Source organism: Diceros bicornis, chromosome 34 (assembly GCF_020826845.1).
Source record: "Diceros bicornis minor isolate mBicDic1 chromosome 34, mDicBic1.mat.cur, whole genome shotgun sequence".
NCBI lineage: Eukaryota > Metazoa > Chordata > Mammalia > Perissodactyla > Rhinocerotidae > Diceros > Diceros bicornis.
The window spans coordinates 29,033,700-29,052,336 of record NC_080773.1 but is presented as its reverse complement, the minus strand read 5'-3'; the positions used below and the strand labels follow the sequence as shown (position 1 = coordinate 29,052,336).

Genomic DNA, 18,637 nt, shown 5'->3' with positions numbered 1-18,637 from the left:
GGAGATGATGATGTGGAAATTTCCCTGGATATTGTACTTCACCAATACTGACTCACTGGTCATAAGACGTGCAAACACAGAAATATCCATATAAGAAAGCATGATGTTTATAGCGTCCCTCAGAAATAAAAGTATCAGGATCAGATGGTTTAACAGACAGGTTTTAACATTCTTTTAAGAATCACAAAAGCTAATGCCACGTTCTCAATTTAAGATCATTGAGAGTTACCAGAGCTCTTTTCTCTTATCTTTGCTGAATTTTCATTAAGGAGCATTCATTGGTTACCCAATTAATGGAGACACATACATTTAAAAGCCAAAATCACTCCTTTGGATTTTCCAACAGAAAAATTCATGGTTTGAACAAGGTCGTGTATCCATTCCCCCTGTGAGAGTTTTCACCTGAGGGAGCACAGTCTACTCAAAAACCACACACACTTTTGACACCAACTACAAGTTTGGGGGTTTTCAAAAGCACCCTAGTGTCATTCATTTTCTAGATGGACTCACAGCACTCACTGAGGCCAGTTCTACTCACTGTTATGGTTTATTACAGGGAAGGATACAAATTAATATCAGACAGTGAAGACATGCATGAGGCAAAATCCCGGAAAACTACCAAAATCAGAGCTCCAATTGTCCTGTCTCGGTGCAGTGATGATGTGTTACTCTCCTGACATTGTAATTTGACAACTCATGGAGTAGTGACACCAGGGAAAATCACCCAAGCGTTGGTGCCCAGAGTTTTTACTAGAGCTTGATTACACACAGTCTGGGTGGCTGACATTTATTCTCCAGCTATTGTGAAAGTCTGGCTGATAGCTTTGGTCTCCAGCTCCTTCAGAGGCTGACCTGATCTGGCATAGCCCAAAGCCCCCATCACAAATCACATTGTGAGACTGTCTGATGGCCAAGCCCACAAGCAAACAAAGACACTTGTATCAGGCATGATATTCCAAGTGTCTGGAGATCATCTTCCAGTAGCCGTGGAGGGCTAAGGCCAGACCACACTTTATGTAGGTTATTTCTTCTCTATGCATACCTTCTATTTCCAAGTCATGGAATGGAGCCACATGGTTGACAACACATACTCCAAGCACATAGTACATGCACACATACATTTACACCCTCAGACATACATAGAAGCACGGCATATCCACACTCACCTACTGAAACACACTCAAATATAGAACTACACAGTTATTCCCACATTGACACACACACTCATGCACATATATGACCCACATTCACATTATTCCACATTCACATTGCACACAGGCAAATGAGTGACACACTCCAACTCAGTGTCATATAATCATTCACATAGTCACCAGGTGGGTTAGTATTTCAACCATGTGTTCATATGTGGAAAATTGTTCATCTGTCCTAGCCCAGAATTCCAGACAGACAGAAATGTTGGCCATTTATACTCATTCCAACATGACACAGACCACAAGGATAATAATTTAATTGCACAGCATTCAAAAGGTGCTGAGAGCTTTGGCTCTTGAGGTAAAGGATGTGTTGAGAATGTTGGAGTGTGCGGGGATGACTGGGAATGTGTGTGAAAGAGGAGAAAGGATGAGAGGGGACACAGGGGAAGGGAGTCTAAAGTAAGATGAGGGCACAGAGTGAATGGGAGCTTGGGGGGATAAAGTGTGTGGGAGGATAGAGGGTACTGAGGGAGTAATATGCACATGGGGGTTAAAGGGTGCAGTATGGTTAAAGTGCACTGTGCAAAGAAGTGAAGGGTGTAGCACATGTTGGGCTCTGTGGGGATAAAGGGTACAGAGGGCATGGGAACAAAGAGGGTAATGGTATGTGGGGACAGTGGGCAGATGCGAGTCAAGGTCGGGGTGGGTAAAAGGTACAAAAGAGTTCCTGTCCACAAGGGGTTAAAAAACACAGTGGGAGAAAGCATATATGTTTGGTAAGATTTAAAGATTCCTTAGGTGGTGGGACACAACACACTAATACTTGAATACAAGAAAGGCAGAACTCTGTTACTTAGACCTCCACCCCAGAGAAGGATGCCAGGCAGACCACACAGGGCTTCCAAGGGGGTAATGCATTCTGGAGCTGTAGGGGTAGCTTATATAGGGCAAGTGGGTGGAGTTAGCTAGGTTTCGCAGGCACTCTGTGAATTGGCTGATTTGGATAATTCCACTGGCTTTAGGGTGTAGAGGATGTCACCTGTTTTTTGGTACCTGGACCTGGGGCAACATGGGTGTGTTCCTAGTAGCTCAATGTGTGAGAACCTAATTAGGGAAATGTTTTGGGTGTGGACTTAATCAGTTTCTCCAGTTGGGGAAGTGACCATGCTGTAGCAAAAGCCTCAAAATTGGGTCAAAAGAGCATTAAAAAAATAAAAATAAAACAAATATATTGCAATACATTGTTGGTATATGGATGTCCTGCAAGTAAATGTTCCAAGGCAGAGACAGAGGGTGGGAAGTGTAGCTGGAGTCTTGCAGGGGGGTAATGGGTGCAGGAGGACATCAAGGTTTTAGAAGATGAATTCATCTGGGAGAAACTAGTCTTGAGGATGGCTAAAGCAGCAAGAAAAAGGGGAAATATGTGGGTATGAATTGGGGACAAGAGGAGCTAATGGCACTCAATATTTGAAGGCTGGGATTTTGAGGGAAAGGCCAATAGTACATGGAATTGGACTGAGTTCACTGGGATGGGGGCAAATATTGCTCAAGGGGGAAGGATGATGTGGAGGTGATGGAAGGCACAGAGTGTTGGGCTGAGGTTCCTGGGAGTGAGGGGGAAGGAGAGGATAATGAGATGGAGTACAAAGTAGGGGCAGGACAGAGCTGGCCTATGGAGGTGTAGAAGTCAGGTCGTAGTGGGAGGGGACAGGTGCAGGTCCAGGGATTGGAGAGTGATGGTGCTGGATCAAGGAGTGGTTAAAGATCTAAATAGGAGTGGAATGGAGGTCATGGTTGATAGAGGCGGAGAGTGAGGCAGTATCAATTATAAGGGGATGGAGGAGGTAAGGGCACATTGGAAATCATTAATTCTTTCCTCCATTCAATAATTCCCTCATTTACATTGGACTCATAACGTACTCATGGATTGTTTCCCCATTCAGCCCACGATACAAAAATTTTGCTCATATAAAATATCTCTGCAAACCTTAAAATTTTTCATACTGTAGGACCTCAGGGAGAACTTTGAGAGAACAACTGTCTACCACTATATCTCTCTTTTAATAGAATTGAAGGTAGAAGGTGTGACCACAGTGCGGTCTGGCAGGAGAGCTTGTTTACTGGCACTGGGCATTCAGTGTTGGCAAGAGACCTGACCCCCTCCAAAAACTTATGTCTTAAAGAATTTTTTTGACCCGAGACTGACTCGATGAAAGTCCCTTTATTTATTGTAGTATTTCTAAAATGTAACACCACCTTTCTATAAGACATAACACATAACAAAACAGAACTGAAATATTGTAAGTAATGTTTTTCCTTTGTATGAAACCATTCTAAGAGGTAACTTCTGGTAACAGTTTTGTTCATATTGATAACAATTAAACTATTTATTTTTCATTGCAAAATTTGACTGGTCTCATAGTGATGTAGGCAGATCTCCATTCCCTGGTGTTACTACCTTCGTTATATTACATTACATGGCAAAAGTGACTTTGAAGTTGTAATTATGGTTACTAATCATCAGTTTATGTTGTGGACCAAATGTTTGTGTGCCTCCAAAATTCTTACATTGAAATTCTAACCCCTAATGTGATGGTATTAGAAGATGGGGCTTTTGGAGGTAATTCTGTCACATGGTGGAGCCCTCATGAATGGGATTACTGCTCTTATAAGAAGCTACAGGAGAAAACTTGCTTTCTGTCTCTCTCACCACCTAAGGGTATGAGGAATTAAGGGCCATCAGCAAACCAGGATGACTTATCTCAAGAGACATGGAATCTGCCAGCACCTTGATCTACGAACTTCCCAGCTTCTAGAAAGGTGAGAAATCAATGTTTGTTGTTTACCTACTCAGTCTGATATTCTTGTTATAGCAGCCCTAACGGACTCAGATAGGAGATTCTCCTGGATTATCAAAGTGGGTCCAATGCAATCACATGAGCCTTTAAGAACAAAAGTCAAATAGAGTAGAAAGAAGGAAGAGATTCAAAACCCAAAGGGGATTCAATTTGCTAATGGTGGCTTTCAAGATGGAGGGAGCCTCATTCGAATCCTCTAAGGAAATGTATTCTGCCAACAACATGATTCAACCTGGAAGCAATTCTGCCCCAGGCTCCACTTAAGAGACTACAACAGTGGACAACTTGATATCAGCTTTCTGACCTGTTCATCTGTGAGAAAACAAATGTGTATTGTTTTCAGGTGCTCAATTCATGGAAGTGTTTCAGCAACAATAGAAATCTGCAGACATAGAAACACACTTAGTGAAAAATATTTACACAATGAATTACTGCACAACTGATACCATTTTGATCTCTGGCAGTCACAATTTTCCGAAAGTTTATATGTATCCTACTTTTTATGTAGTGTCAGCGTATATCTGATATTTTACCTGCACTTGCACAAAAATGAAAAAAATCACTGTATAGGAAAAACTCAGTTTTTTCTTCTTCTATGTAGAGAAGAACACAGTTCTCTACTCTGTGGTTCTTTCCTGTGAGTCTCCTTTACTTTTACACAGAACACTTCAGTGTGACACTTTTGGTCACCAAATGTGTGGAGATTTTTCCCCACATCTGGGCATCAGCAGGCTGTTGTGCAATTTAATTCAATTCTAACACTATCTTCCCGAAGATAGTGTCAAATCTCATGGGCTAAGAAACTGCTCCCACCCCACTTCAGATGCCAATTACATGTAGTAATTGTCCACAAGTTACCCACAACTTCTGTCTTACTTGGCTAAAAATCAAAGGTATCAGTGACTCCCTCCTTGGGTTCAATTAATTTGCGTAGAACGACTCACAGACTTCAGGGAAATATTTAAGCTTGCCAGTTTATTAAACACTGTGTTAAAGGATACAAACAGCCAGGTGAAGAGACACAAAAGGGAGGTCTGGGAGGGTCTCCAGAGTAGGGGCTTCAGTCCCTGTGGAGTTGGGGTGCGTCACGCTCCTGTCATGGATGTGTTCACCAACCTGGAAACTCTTTGAACACCACACTATTGGGATTTTTATAAAGGTTTCATCCTGTAGGCATGATCAATTGTTAACTCTGTTTTCAGCTTTTCTCCCTTTTCAGGAGAATGGGGAGGCTGGGGTGAAAATTCCAAGCTTCTAATCCTGGCTTGGTCTTTCTTGTGACCAGTCCTCATCCCCATGCCATTCATGAGTCCGCCAAGAGTCACTTTATAAGAACAAAAGAAACTCCTATCACCCAGGAAATTACAAGTTTCAGAAGCCCTGTGGCAGGAACGAGGGCCAAACCCAAATATTAGAACAAAAGACTCTCCTAATGCTCTTTTTCTCTTGGTGGGGGTGTGAGGAAGATTGGCCCTGAGCCAACATCTGTGCCAATCTTCCTCCACTTTTCGTGTGTGGGATGCTGCCACAGCATGGCTTGATGAGTGGCGTGTAAGTCCACTTCAGGAATCTGAACCTGCAAACCCCGGGCCGCCAAAGTGAAGCACACAAACCTAATCACTACACCACCGAGTCAGCCCCTCCTAATGCTCTTATCACCAAGAAAATTACAAGGTCTTCAAGAGCCCTCTGTCAGGAACCAGGAGTAGAGACCAGTATATATTTTCTACTATCTTTCAGTCACACAAATAGTCTATTAACATATTTTTTCCTGTTTCAAAGTTTTGCAGAAACGTTGTCATACTGGACTTATATTCCAATCAAACTGCTGTCCTCAATCAGGAATCTATGAAGGGGATATTTTATTGTTGGTATAAGTAGATTTAGCCTATTCACGGAAATATGACAAATTATTTGATAGAGATCATTAATGAGTCATCTTTATTGAGGCAGTCCCTCTATATACATTTAAAGAGCGAATGCCCTCTGCCACAGACATTAAGGAATGTGGATCAGTGGTCATGTTGGTTTGTGCATATGTGGAATATCTTGATGGCCTGAGGTAGAGGAAGGCTGAACCACTGTGACTGCATTCTCACTGTGGGTGCATATTTACTGCTATGGACTGAATAGTTGTGTCCTTCAAATTCATATGCTGAAGCTCTAATCCCCAATATGATGGAATTTTGAGATGAGGCCTTTGGGAGGTGATCAGGTGTAGATGAGGTCATGAGAGGCCTTTGAGAGGTGATCAGGTGTAGATGAGGTTATGAGAGTGGAGCTCTTAGGTGGGGATTAGTGTCCCCTTACAAGAGACCAGAGTTCTCTCTCTTTGCCATTAAGATACAGGATGATGGTAGCAGTCTGAAAACCAGAAAAACGACCCTCAGCAGACACCGAACTTGCCACCAGTCTAATCTTGGATCCCCTATATGAGGGTCATTCTACAATATAACACAGTACAACTGTTACAATTAACAAATAAACATTAGACAGTCCATTTAATAGACAGTCTGTGTACAGATACCCCCAGTGATACAACAATGTCTTCATAAATCTAGGATCCAGGCATGGTACAAGGATTGCATTTGGTTGTCTGGACTCTTTAGTTTATTTAATCTAGATCAGTTGCCACACCTTTGTCTTCAGTGATACTGACAATTTTGAAGAATGCACACCCATTGTTTACAGAATGTCCTTCAGTGTGGATTTATCTCATTTTGTCCCTCACCCTTAGACTCAGGTACAACATTTGAGTAGAACTGCTACACACAGACGATGGTGGGACCTTCTTAGTGCATCACCTCAGAGGCACAGGTTATGAGTTTTTCTATTATTGGTGGAAGCTAGGACAGGCACCAGGCACAGGTGGCCCAGAGGCAGGGATGGCACATTCAGGCATGTGCGCAGAGGCTGTGAGGCCCCATCTACTGCTGTTGGTGGCTGGGCCTGAGCCCTCAGGGTTGCTACATGGAAGTTTTGTCCTGAAAGCCACGTGCTTTGCTTCTGGCCACATGCCCCTTTCCCAGGCAACACTTGGGTCTGCGCCCAGACACCTGCCTGGCTGTGCCACTCACATCAACAAACTCTGCAACACAGAATGCCTCCTAAAGCGCCTGTTCCCTTTCAAGTCCTGTCTCCCCAAACCCTATGTGTTGCCAAAATTCTCATGTTACATTCTGTCCCCTCCCAGCCTAGAATCAGCAGCAGTAACCTGGTCTCTCCACCAACCTGGGACCCTGAACCACTCACCGAGAATCCTAATGCTACCCAAGTGCAGATTGCAGCACTTTTTTTCTTGGGCCCCACCTCAGCAGGAAGTCTATTGGATTTCTGGGATTGTACAGAATGGGACGGTAGAACGATCTTGTTGCAAATGTGTTATTTTTCAATAAATGGAAGTATGACTCTGAAGGTGATTCAGAGAACAGCAGGGCTGCATCTGCCTCCTGGGCCAGGCTTTGGGTACAGGGCTGCTGCCCAGGATGTTGGGGCATCACTATTGCTCCAAGGGAACAAAAGATAGGGCTGCCACCCCTGTGGGCCCAGAGGACAAACATCCAGCCAAAGAGGATAATAGATGAGCCTTAAAATGCAATGGAATGTGCCCTGTAGGGGTAGACCTGCTTGGAAACCATGACTTCTTCTTTCAATTTCTCTTTTTGGAATGGGAATGAATATTTTATGCCTTTCTGACAGTAGTATTTTAGAAGCAGACAAATTGTCTGATTTCACTGGTTCACAGCTGGAGAGGGATTTTGTCTCAGGATGAATCGTATCTCGAGTCTAACCCACACTCGATTTAGATAATATTTAGATGAGATTTGGGCCTTATAGTTGATGCTAGAATGCGTTAAGCCTTTTGGATTTTGGGATCAGGGCAATTGTATTATGCATGTGAGAAGCACATGAATTTGGAGAATTCAGAGTGCTGGGAGTAAAGGGGTCAATGGTCCTCACCATGAATTTATATGTTGAATCCGAATTTATATGTTGAACCCCAGTATTTCAGAAAGTGTTTGTATTTGGAGATAGGGCCTTTAAGAAGGTGAATAAGTTAAAATTAGGCCAATAGGGTTAGTTTTATCCAATGTGATTGGTGTTTTTATAGTAAGCAAAAAGTTGGACACAGAGAGATACTAGACCTGTGTGGGCACAGAGGAAATACCATGAAGGACATAGTGAGAAGATGGGTATCTGCAAGCCAAGGGGAGAGACCTCAGAAGAAACCAAACCTGTCCACACCTTCGTCTTGGACTTCTAGTCACCAGAAATGTGAGAAAATAAATTTTGGTGTTTAAGCCAAGGAATCTGTTCTATTTTGTTACAGCAGCTGTAGTAAACTAATACAAGAGGTAAGGATCTGCCTATTCAATCCTGGGACCTTCAAGGGTTACTCTTAATCTCTTCTTTCTATGGGGTCCCAGGTCCCCAGTCTCTGAGGATGTCAGATTTGGGAGCTTGAGCCTTCAGATAGCTGAGTCCTTGGAAGGAGGTTGTAGGAAGAGAGCAGGTCCTGGGACACTTCTCCTAAAATATAGTGTCCCATCTATGAGAATAAAAGGGTAATGGAGGCAGCAAAGGGTTTTCTCCGCTACAGGGTCTGTTGAGATGTAGTGAGAGGACTATTGGTTGGTTTTGGAAACAGAAGTTTCTGGTCCTGAGTTTGGACATATTGGCAACCTGGCTAATTCTCAGAATCTTCTGGTTAGATGGCATGTTGCCTGCATTCCTCACAGGTGTATTGTGAGTCCCATGGGCCATTCTGCCTGTGAAAGCACTTGATAAATAGAAAACACTTCACATGTGTGAGCCTTTATATTATAGTCTTAGACTTTTCGACCTTGTATTCTAGTTCCTGAATGCTTTTAGAATCTAAAACTACTAGTCTTTCCCCACAAAGGGCATTCTCCTCACCTTCCTGTAAAATCCCTGTGCTTTTGTATTTACCACATCTAAACCAGTCTGCTATTTGCTGTCATGGTGAGTGTTTTGTGACTGTGTCTTAATTTATAAAAGTGACTGAGTGACAACACAGAGCGACTAATGCTGCTGAAAGATGACTTTTTTTTTTCCTGCTCTTGCTACTTCTTTTTTTTTAATTAAAAAAAATTTTTTTTTATTGTGGTAACATTGGTTTATAACACTGTGTAAATTTCAGGTGTACATCATTATACAACTATTTCTGCATGGATTACATCATATTCTCATGTTTACCACCCAAATACTAATTACAATCCATCACCACACACATGTGCCTAATTATCCCTTTCGCCATCCATCCTCCCCCCTTCCCCTCTGGTAATCACCAATCCAATCTCTGTCTCTATGTGTTTGTTTGTTGTTGTTATTATCTACTACTTAATGAGTGAGATCATATGGTATTTGCCCTTCTCCCTCTGACTTATTTCACTTTGCATAATACCCTCACTGTCCATCCATGTTGTCACAAATGGCTGGACTTCATCATTTCTTATGGCTGAGTAGTATTCCATTGTGTATATATACCACATCTTCTTTATCCATTCATCCCTTGATGGGCACTTGGCTGCTTCCAAGTCTTGGCTATTGTGAATGATGCTGCAATGAACACAGGGGCGTATGTAGCTTTACGCACTGGTGTTTTCATGTTCTTTGGATAGATACCCAGCAGTGGAATAGCTGGACTGTATGGTAGCTCTATCTGTAATTTCTTGAGGAACCTCCATGCTGTTTTCCGTAGTGGCTGCACCAGTTTGCACTCCCACCAGCAGTGTATGAGAATTCCCTTCTCTCCACGTCCTCTCCAACACTTGTTGTGTCCTGTCTTGTTAATTATAGCCATTCTGACGGGCGTGAGGTGATATCTCATTGTAGTTTTGATTTGTATTTCCCTGATAGTTAATGATGTTGAACATCTTTTCATGTGCCTGTTGACCATCTGTATATCTTCTTTGGAGAAATGTCTGTTCGGGTCTTTAGCCAATTTTTTAATTGGGTTGTTAGTTTTTTTGTTGTTGAGATGCATGAGTTCTTTATATATTTTGGAGATTAACCCCTTATCAGATGTATGGTTTGCAAATATCTTCTCCCAATTGTTAGGGTGTCTTTTCATTTTGTTGATGGTTTCCTTTGCTGTGCAGAAGATTTTAGTTTGATGTAGTCCCATTTGTTTATTGTTTCTCTTGTCCGGTCAGACATGGGGCTTGAAAATATGTTACTAAGACCGATGTCAAAGAGCATATTGCCTATGTTTTCTTCTAGAAGTTTCATAGTTTCAGGTCTTACATTCAAGTCTTTAATCCATTTTGAGTTAATTTTTGCGTATGGGGTAAGGAAATGGTCTACTTTCATTTTTTTGCATGTGGCTGTCCAGTTTCCCCAACACCATTTGTTGAAGAGACTTTCCTGTCTTCATTCTATGTTCTTGGCTCCTTTGTTGAAGATTAGCTGTCCATAGATGTGTGGGTTTATTTCTGGGCTTTTGATTCTATTCCATTGAGAAAGATGACTTTTATTACTTATATTTTCTGAGAAGAAGGTCCCATATACCATGCAGGGACACAGGGAAAGTATCATGTATTAATAAGGAGAAAGAAGCAGGAGAGGAGGCAAAGCCTAGGCCAGAGCCTTTGTTGGGGTTTCCTGGGGAAAGTCGAGACAGGACAGACAGCTTACAATTGGCTGGTATGAATAATTCCCATGGACCTTGGGGCACAGGAACTGTCTCTAATTGATAGTTGATCCTGGGTTGTTTTAGGGCAGTGAAAAAACAGGCTTGGAGTGTGAAAATTGGATAAGGAGATGGTTAGGAGTGTGAGCTCCATATTGGTTAGGCTGCATATGAAAGGGATGCCTTTGTCAAGTCCTTTTCTCTTTCTAAAATTGGCTACTCATGAGAGAGGCAGTAACTCCCTAGTCATCAAGGTCACAAATGTCAGATCTCTAAGAGTCTAGAAAATAAAGAAATACGGTAAATATAATAGGTCCTGTGATGAAAGGATACCAAAAAGAGAGGTGCAGAGTCTACTAAAACAGAATTAGAACAAAGAGTTGGTCAGAAAAAGCAAAACAAACCAAATCAGAGTTACTGTGGGTCTCTCTATTTCCTTTTCAGAATGACTTTACCTCTTCTTCTCTTTGCTGCATCTCTGTTCCTAGATTGGCCTAATCAATTCCAGGTTTCCTGTGAAGCCTTAGGGATGACACAAGAAGGAGAGAGAGAGAACGTATTTGGAAGTTAAATCTCTGACTGTCTGAGGTGGTTCTCTGGGTGTTGAATGAAGCCCTTATCAGTGTCCATTGTTCATAACTTCTAGTCACTAACACGTACATTCCCGGCCTCTCTCTGGGCCTGGAGCCACTCCTAGAGCTGATCCTCCTCCCATGCATGCAGTTTATGCCTAAACTCCAGTTTCTTCTCTAGGATTGGGCTGTAGGGGTGGAAGAGATTTCCTCTACCCAATTTAGGTCCATCTGGCTGGGCTATGAATTAAATTGACATGAAAAAGAGTAACAGGATTAAAATCAAACAAGGCTTTATAACATGTGTACATGGTAGAGACTCAGGAAAACTGAGCAACTCAGCGTTCTGGCTGAGGTTGTTATCTTAAATAGCATTTTCAGCTAAAGACAAAGGAAGATATTGTGGGTAGTGGTTTGGGACTTCAAAGAGGAGGAAGGCAATTCACATGGAAATGGAAAAGCAAATGTTTGGTAAACAGAACTTTGATAAGGATGGGCTTAGCAAGGACCCTCACAGTCTGCAGATACACAGAGTTATTCATGCTGATGGCCTGTACTGGGCAAAGGCCTTTTATCTTTAATTCTTTTAGACAGCTAGGGGGAAGGCCAAAGTTTCTTCCACAGTCTTTTCTTCTTAAAAATAACCAAGCCAAGGCAAAGAGACACATTTTGGGGTGGCCAATTCTGATCCTCCACAGCGCTAATGACTGTCTTGCTCTCCTGAGTTTCAGTGTCTCTACTGTTCATGAAGAAAGTTCTGGTTTTAAGTGGATTTGGACTTTGTCAGAGCCTGACACTGGCTTGGCTTTTTGTAAGATAATTTCCAGTAATTTCTTTCCTGAGGTGAAGTGACTGATACATATGCCTACCCTTTCTTCTAGTTTAAGTTTCAAAAGAGCTTGCCCTTTCCATTCCAAGGAATGGATTATCTTGCTCACAATGTTTTCTGCTACATGTTTGCATGACGCAGGTGGATTCTTCCATCTGGAATGGGAGATCCTAGTTCTGCATTCTTCCCTTAATATTCTCCTGATTTCAATTTTCTAGGATCATCTGTCCGTGCAGTAGGGGTTAAACTCTTCTCCAGGATCTTTGGTGCCTCCATATTTGCGGCAGAGGGATATAGCTACACCTGGCTGTTCCCTCTACCCTCCAATAGGCTATATAGCATGTGGTAACTCGTATATTTCTACCACCACAATCTGGATGTGGGGCAGGAGACAATAAAAGCCAAGTGTTATGAGGCAGGGGCGTTGTAGTGGGACAACTTTGAAGCTGGCTATGGGGCTTTAACTCCATTTTTAGCTCCTACTCACCAGCCAGGTGAATTTTAAGGAATGACTTCCTTAGTACATTGCCAAGTAGCATTCATAGAGCAAGAGAGCATGTTGTGGTTACCAGATCCATTGTTGACCCTGATCCTCCTGTAACTTTTGAAGGTTTTCCACTATGTCTCAGTACTTATCTCTCTCTTTTTTTTTTTTTTTTGAGGAAGATCAGCCCTGAGCTAACATCTGTGCTAATTCTCCTCTTTTTGCTGAGGAAGACTGGATCTGAGCTAACATCTATTGCCAATCCTCCTCCTTTTTTTTTCCCCCAAAGCCCCAGTGGATAGTTGTATGTCATAGCTGCACATTCTTCCAGTTGCTGTATGTGGGATGCGGCCTCAGCATGGCTGGAGAAGCGGTGCGTCGGTGCGTGCCTGGGATCCGAACTGGGGCCGCCTGTAGCGGAGCGCGCGCACTTAACCGCTAAGCCGCGGGTCCGGCCCTCAGTACTTCTCTTAATGTTTCTTGAGGAACACGGGACCTCTCAGGCTTAACTTTCTTCTCGAACTTCCAAAATTTGTGTCACCTCGGGCAATGATATTCATTAGCTGTGGCCTTTCATTTTCCTGTACAGCAAAAAAATCTGTTCTCTGCCCAAAAGGTGACACAATTCCTATATTCCAATGTTCTTTTTTTTTTTTTTTTTTACACAAACATCTATGAAATACAATTCAGAATAAAAGCTGGCCATGCTACTTACAAGAAGACATGCATATACTTTGGAAACCCATGGAGTAATGTCTCGCAATAATATCCAACACTCAATCCTAGCTTTATTCATTGTGCCTAATATTCTTTAAGTACACCACTTGGTCAACCACTCTGAATCATCTCATTCAGAGGCTAGGCCCAAATTCATTCTTGTCTCAAGCAGAATTCAGTTAAGACTACACTCATCAGGATACTTGGCATCAAAATGAGGCAAATCGGCTTTATTCACCACCACTATTCCAACATATGTCCCATAGTCAAGAAGCTGATGAAATGACAAGACACATAGGGTCTTTCTTAGAAAAACATGTGCCTTCTCTTTAGATTCTATATTGCCTTTTTGAGCGTGATGAGTGAATAAAGAACTGAATTGTGCAAAGCATGCAATTTACATTTTTCCAGTAAGACTAGGAAATTTTGTTTTCCTTATCCACGCAGAGAAGAGGCTGGATACAGTGGAGTCACGGCTCATGAGCAGAAAGGGGGTGACAGTTGGAAAACACCCAGACATTAGGGAAGCAGTTTTCACCAGCCACCTATTAGGCTTATAAATTAGAGAAATACAAAGGTGAAAGATGGAGGAGAGGGTTTGAAAAGATACAAAGGTGATCAGGAGAATAAGGATGCTTTGGGTGGCTCTAGACTCAGGGGAGGATCTGTGGGAAATGTTTTTCCTGTGAATGTGTTGGACCCGCTGCTTGTGCCTGTACAGGGTAAAAATCATGGAACCACTGGCCCAAATTATGATCACAGAAAATGAAACTTCAGGAAATACTATTAATGCTACATATATTGAGCCTGTGGTTATCTCAGGATCAATAGCAAAACAGTATCCAAAATCTCTTTTCTTTGTCATATTTTTCATGCTCCATTTGTTAGACACATACAGTGCATACATAGGGAAAGTTAAATTTACAAACATGAACAGGATCCAGCAGAGGGAAATTGATAAGCCAATGTACCTTGGGACTTTGACTTTAAGATCCTTGCAATAGGAATTCATGGGGCTGATCATGATGGTCTGGAACACACTCAAGAGGCATGTGGTGCCAATGGAAACAGTCCTGCCAACTCTGTCAACATACAAAAGAAGATCGCATCCAAAATCATTGACAAAATATTTCAGCCCAAAATCTTCCATTGTCTGAGAGACTCCTTTAGAGAGAATGATCAAAGAGTTGGATATAGTCAGGTGCTTGAGAATCAAATCTGTGGCCTTCAGCCTGCATCCCGTGTGGGAAAGGAAGAGGTAATGGTAAAGAAGAGAGAAATTGCCCAGAATTCCAACTATAGTCTGTGCCAAGAAGATAATTGCTATTGTCATGTCCCTGTAGGCTATTCTGTCATTCAACACATTTTCCTTTATATTATGGCAACAGTCATTCCTCTGAGCCAAAAGCCTTATTGAAGTTTTTGGTCATCAAGAGCAACTTGCATTGTGTGCTCCTGTTTGATTGCCAAGGCTTCACAAGGCAGGAAGAGATGGAGAGAGAACCAGTATATTTCAGGGAAAAGTCAGCACTCAGGATGAAGTGTTTTTAACCTGGGAAAGCAATGAGAAGTGAGAGCAAATGGAAAGAAAGTATAACACAACGTTTCCAGAATAAGCTGAAATTTGCTAGCCATATGGGAAAAAAGAAAAGTCTTAATCACGACCCACATCATAAAACCAGTCAACACTGAATAGATTGTTGATCTAAATGTTAAAGATTTAATCTATTTTCATAAATAAACAAAACTATTTCTATGATCTTATAATAAGAAAATATGTCCTAAACAACATAGAATGTATTAACCATATGGATCAAATGACTTCATATTATATTAAAATTAAGGCTCTTTCTCATCAAAACAGACACACACACACACACACACACACACAGAAAGAAATATAACTTGTATCCATCACAACGAACTCCTAAAGACCATGCAATAGAATAAACAATGGGAAAATCTTTCCAACATAAACTTCTGTCAAGACAAATAATCAATAATCAATTTATAGATAAGAGAGATATCTAATGAACTAATGTGAGGACAAGCCCAGAAGTGTTCTCTTCCCCAGGGAAGAAAGAAATCAAGAGAAGTATGTTTTACAACATGGTTAGAAACTGTTTCAGGAAAAAAAACATACATCAAGCATAACAGGAAATCAATTCTTTTCCAAAAGTCATGAGATATTTTGCCACAATTTAGGACATACATAGCAAGTCAACATGACCGTAGTTCTCTGGGAAGACAAACTTATCTTCAAAGAAATACTGATAGTGTCAGAGAAAGAAGACATTCATCCCTATCTTTAAAGAGTGCATTCTTTGCTTTGGGAAAATGTTTGAAATAGATGTACAGTGGCTGTTTGGTGGGCCATAAGTCAGGCTGCTCTGTGAAAAACAAGTTTTAAACCAAATCAGATTTAAACCAGAATGGCATCCTCATATACCTCAATATATGAAAACTTCTTAATATTCTTATTATTTTGTTATTTTTCCCCTTTTGATTGGGAATCTTTTGATAAAAAGTATTGATGATCAAGTTATTATGCCCTGGTGCCAGGATCGATGCTGCCTGGCTTGGGTCCAACATGTCCCTCAGAGCTGGACATTTATTTTATTGATTTACCCAATTATCCACATGGTGGCGGGGTGGGGAAGCTGAGTTTAGTGAGCAGACATAGAGGTATATGCTGATATTGGAAGCATTCCTTAGGTCATTAATTTTGGATTGTCTCACAAACATTGTGCATGCACTTCAAAGAGATTTTGTAGTCATCACCATATGACAGTGAACAACGATAAAACAGATATAGTAGTAATTATAATAAAGTGTTTAGTTCAGAAGAATAAGTCTTAAGCATAATCTTGATCAGAAAAAGCAGCTCATTCAGAATTGTAAGAATGATCAACCATCTCAAGTTGTTGAGTAATCCTTGCTCTATCTTGCATATCAGTCGTGTAACATTGAGTAAAGAAAACTGTAATTAGCTTGAATATTATGCCTAATACAAGAATTCCAAGAAGTAACAAAAATAAGAATTGTAATCTGGATCACAGAAGGGAAGGAATATCTGAGGGGAGCCAACTAAACAAATTGAGACTTGGTGAGGGATCACTTTGGGCAGTCACCTGTTTTTTCATGTGTGTGTTTTTTTTTAATAATTTTATTTATTTTTCCCCCAAAACCCCAGTTGATAGTTGTATGTCATAGCTGCACTAGACATAGTTGTATGTCTAGTTGCTGTATGTGGGATGCGGCCTCAGCATGTCCTGAGAAGCGGTGTGTCGGTGTGCGCCCGGGATCCGAACCCGGGCCACCAGTAGCGGGGCGTGCGCACTTAACCGCTAAGCCACGGGGCCGGCCCTTTCATGTGTTTTAACTGAGATGACAGATTGGAAGATTCATCAGGTACAAAAACAACGTTCAGTTTGAATTATAGCACAAGTAGCATCTTGGGATGCAGTTAGAATATCTAAGTCCATTTTATTTTGAAGGACAGCCTTTATCATTAAGGACATCTCAGTATTCAGTAAAGATATTCTTGTTGAGATATCATTAAAGATCTGCTGAGTAAATTTAGTGAGGACTTCTATATGTGACATGACATCTTCCAATCCTATGAGGGAAGAAATATAACTGATAGGCGGTCATAGCAATGGAACACTGAACAAGTCTATCTGGACTTAAGGAGAGAAAGATTGTCAACAGTTGTTAATTTAGGATAAATTCTTCCCTGCATCCAAGGGAACCCCAGGGAACAGCATCCTAGCCATCAAGGTGGTAGCCAAGGCCAAAGATCTGTTCCACATAACCGTTGAGTTCCATTGGGTGCCACTTAATAAATCCTTGGCCTTCGAGAACAGTCTGTTCCTAACTTACCACTTTCTCTGAGAATGAAAGTATTTTGACGTGATTCCGGGAGTATCCATCCCGTGTTTCAGGTACAGGGAGGTAAGTTTTGTTGAGAATGTTTATTCTCTTCCCAGGTGCTGATATACCTAAAGACCCCTAACAAGGAGTAACCCAAACAAATCCATCCCAGATTTGTGTGAAACCGTCCGTAGTTCTTGTTGTAGAATCCAATTTCTTTTGTTTAGTGGCAAATTGTTGGGATAAATGAATAGTTTGAGCAATAGAAAAGGAAGAACCATGTCCTGTACCATTAATAGTATTGGCTATTGGCCAGGATTCAGGATCATAATTAGTAATATCACTTGAACTATGAACATTGGAACTAGATTTCTCTGTCATAATTAATTGTTTTAGAGCTTTCCAAGTTGTACCTCAAAAGGGAGAAACACACTGAGGTAAATGAGAAGTACTAGAAACAGGAAGTTGGCTCACATATCCAACAACTGGACTGATTATTATGTGAAGCAAAAGAATGAGTCCATTGCAAGAAGACATTGTCATTAGACGTCCACTCAGATGTGGACTGAATAAACAACCAAAGTATCAGATAAATGTTTAATGATATTCTGTTAGTTAATTAAAAGATTTTGTACTTAAGCTCTGATCTATTTTAGTCTAGAGGGGTAGAAAGAAAGTACTATGGTACAGGAATAATAATTCAAAGGTACCAAAATGGCTATCTAAAACACAAGAAAGGTGACTAGCATAACGTAAAAATATTAAAATTGTTAAGATAGTCAAGAAGATCATTCTTATAGCAAATATAAATTGTATTCAGCTTAAGCATTACAATGGTTTAAATGAGGAGGTATAAGGTTGGGAATACAGGCCTGGTCTGGGAACTTGGGACAGCTGTCTATAACAGATGTCAACTGCTTCCCATCCTGGCTTGGTAGTACTTGGCTTAGTCAGTCAAAGTGTGGTGTCTGTAACAGGAGTTGATATCCGCTCAGGAGGAGGGTTCATTTTTAAATAAGAAATGTGAATTCATGAGTTTATGCCTTTTAATTTTGCAATGCATAGATTGGTTAAAAGTACCTGGAATGGTCTTTTCCAGTGAGGCCGTAAAGAGTCTTGAATTTGGTGTCTCTTCCAATAAACAAAATCTTCAGGTCATAGTCCATGATCCTTAAGGTCTTCGTCTCCTGGGAGGTCACTGTGAAAGAATCTGTGACCATTTTTTAAATTTATTTTTAGTGTCTCAATAAGACCTTGACAATATTGCAAGATATCTCCCTGAGCAAAGTTGTTTCATGTATCTCCTCACCTAATTGTAGAGGCCATCCTGTTATTATTTCAAAAGGAGACAGCCAATGTTTACCAAAGTGTGTAGATTTGAGATTGAGGATCACTAGTGGAAGAGCTTTTGGTCATGAGAAAGTAAATGTTTATGAAAGTTTTGCCAGTTGAGTTTTCATTGTGCCATTAGTTTTTCCTGCCAATCCTGAGGATTGGG

General features: G+C 41.1%; 1 protein-coding gene across 1 annotated transcript; it reads right to left on the bottom strand.

Moving 5' to 3' along the window:
• Positions 1-13,653: 13,653 nt before the first annotated feature.
• On the bottom strand, positions 13,654-18,305 carry LOC131397681 (vomeronasal type-1 receptor 4-like). The gene is made up of 2 exons (XM_058530752.1): positions 18,220-18,305; positions 13,654-14,675 (listed from the first exon to the last, which is right to left on the bottom strand). Exons 1-2 carry the CDS (start codon positions 18,303-18,305, stop codon positions 13,664-13,666), a joined length of 1,098 nt encoding a protein of 365 aa, XP_058386735.1. The 3' UTR covers positions 13,654-13,663.
• Between the last annotated feature and the right edge of the window lie 332 nt (positions 18,306-18,637).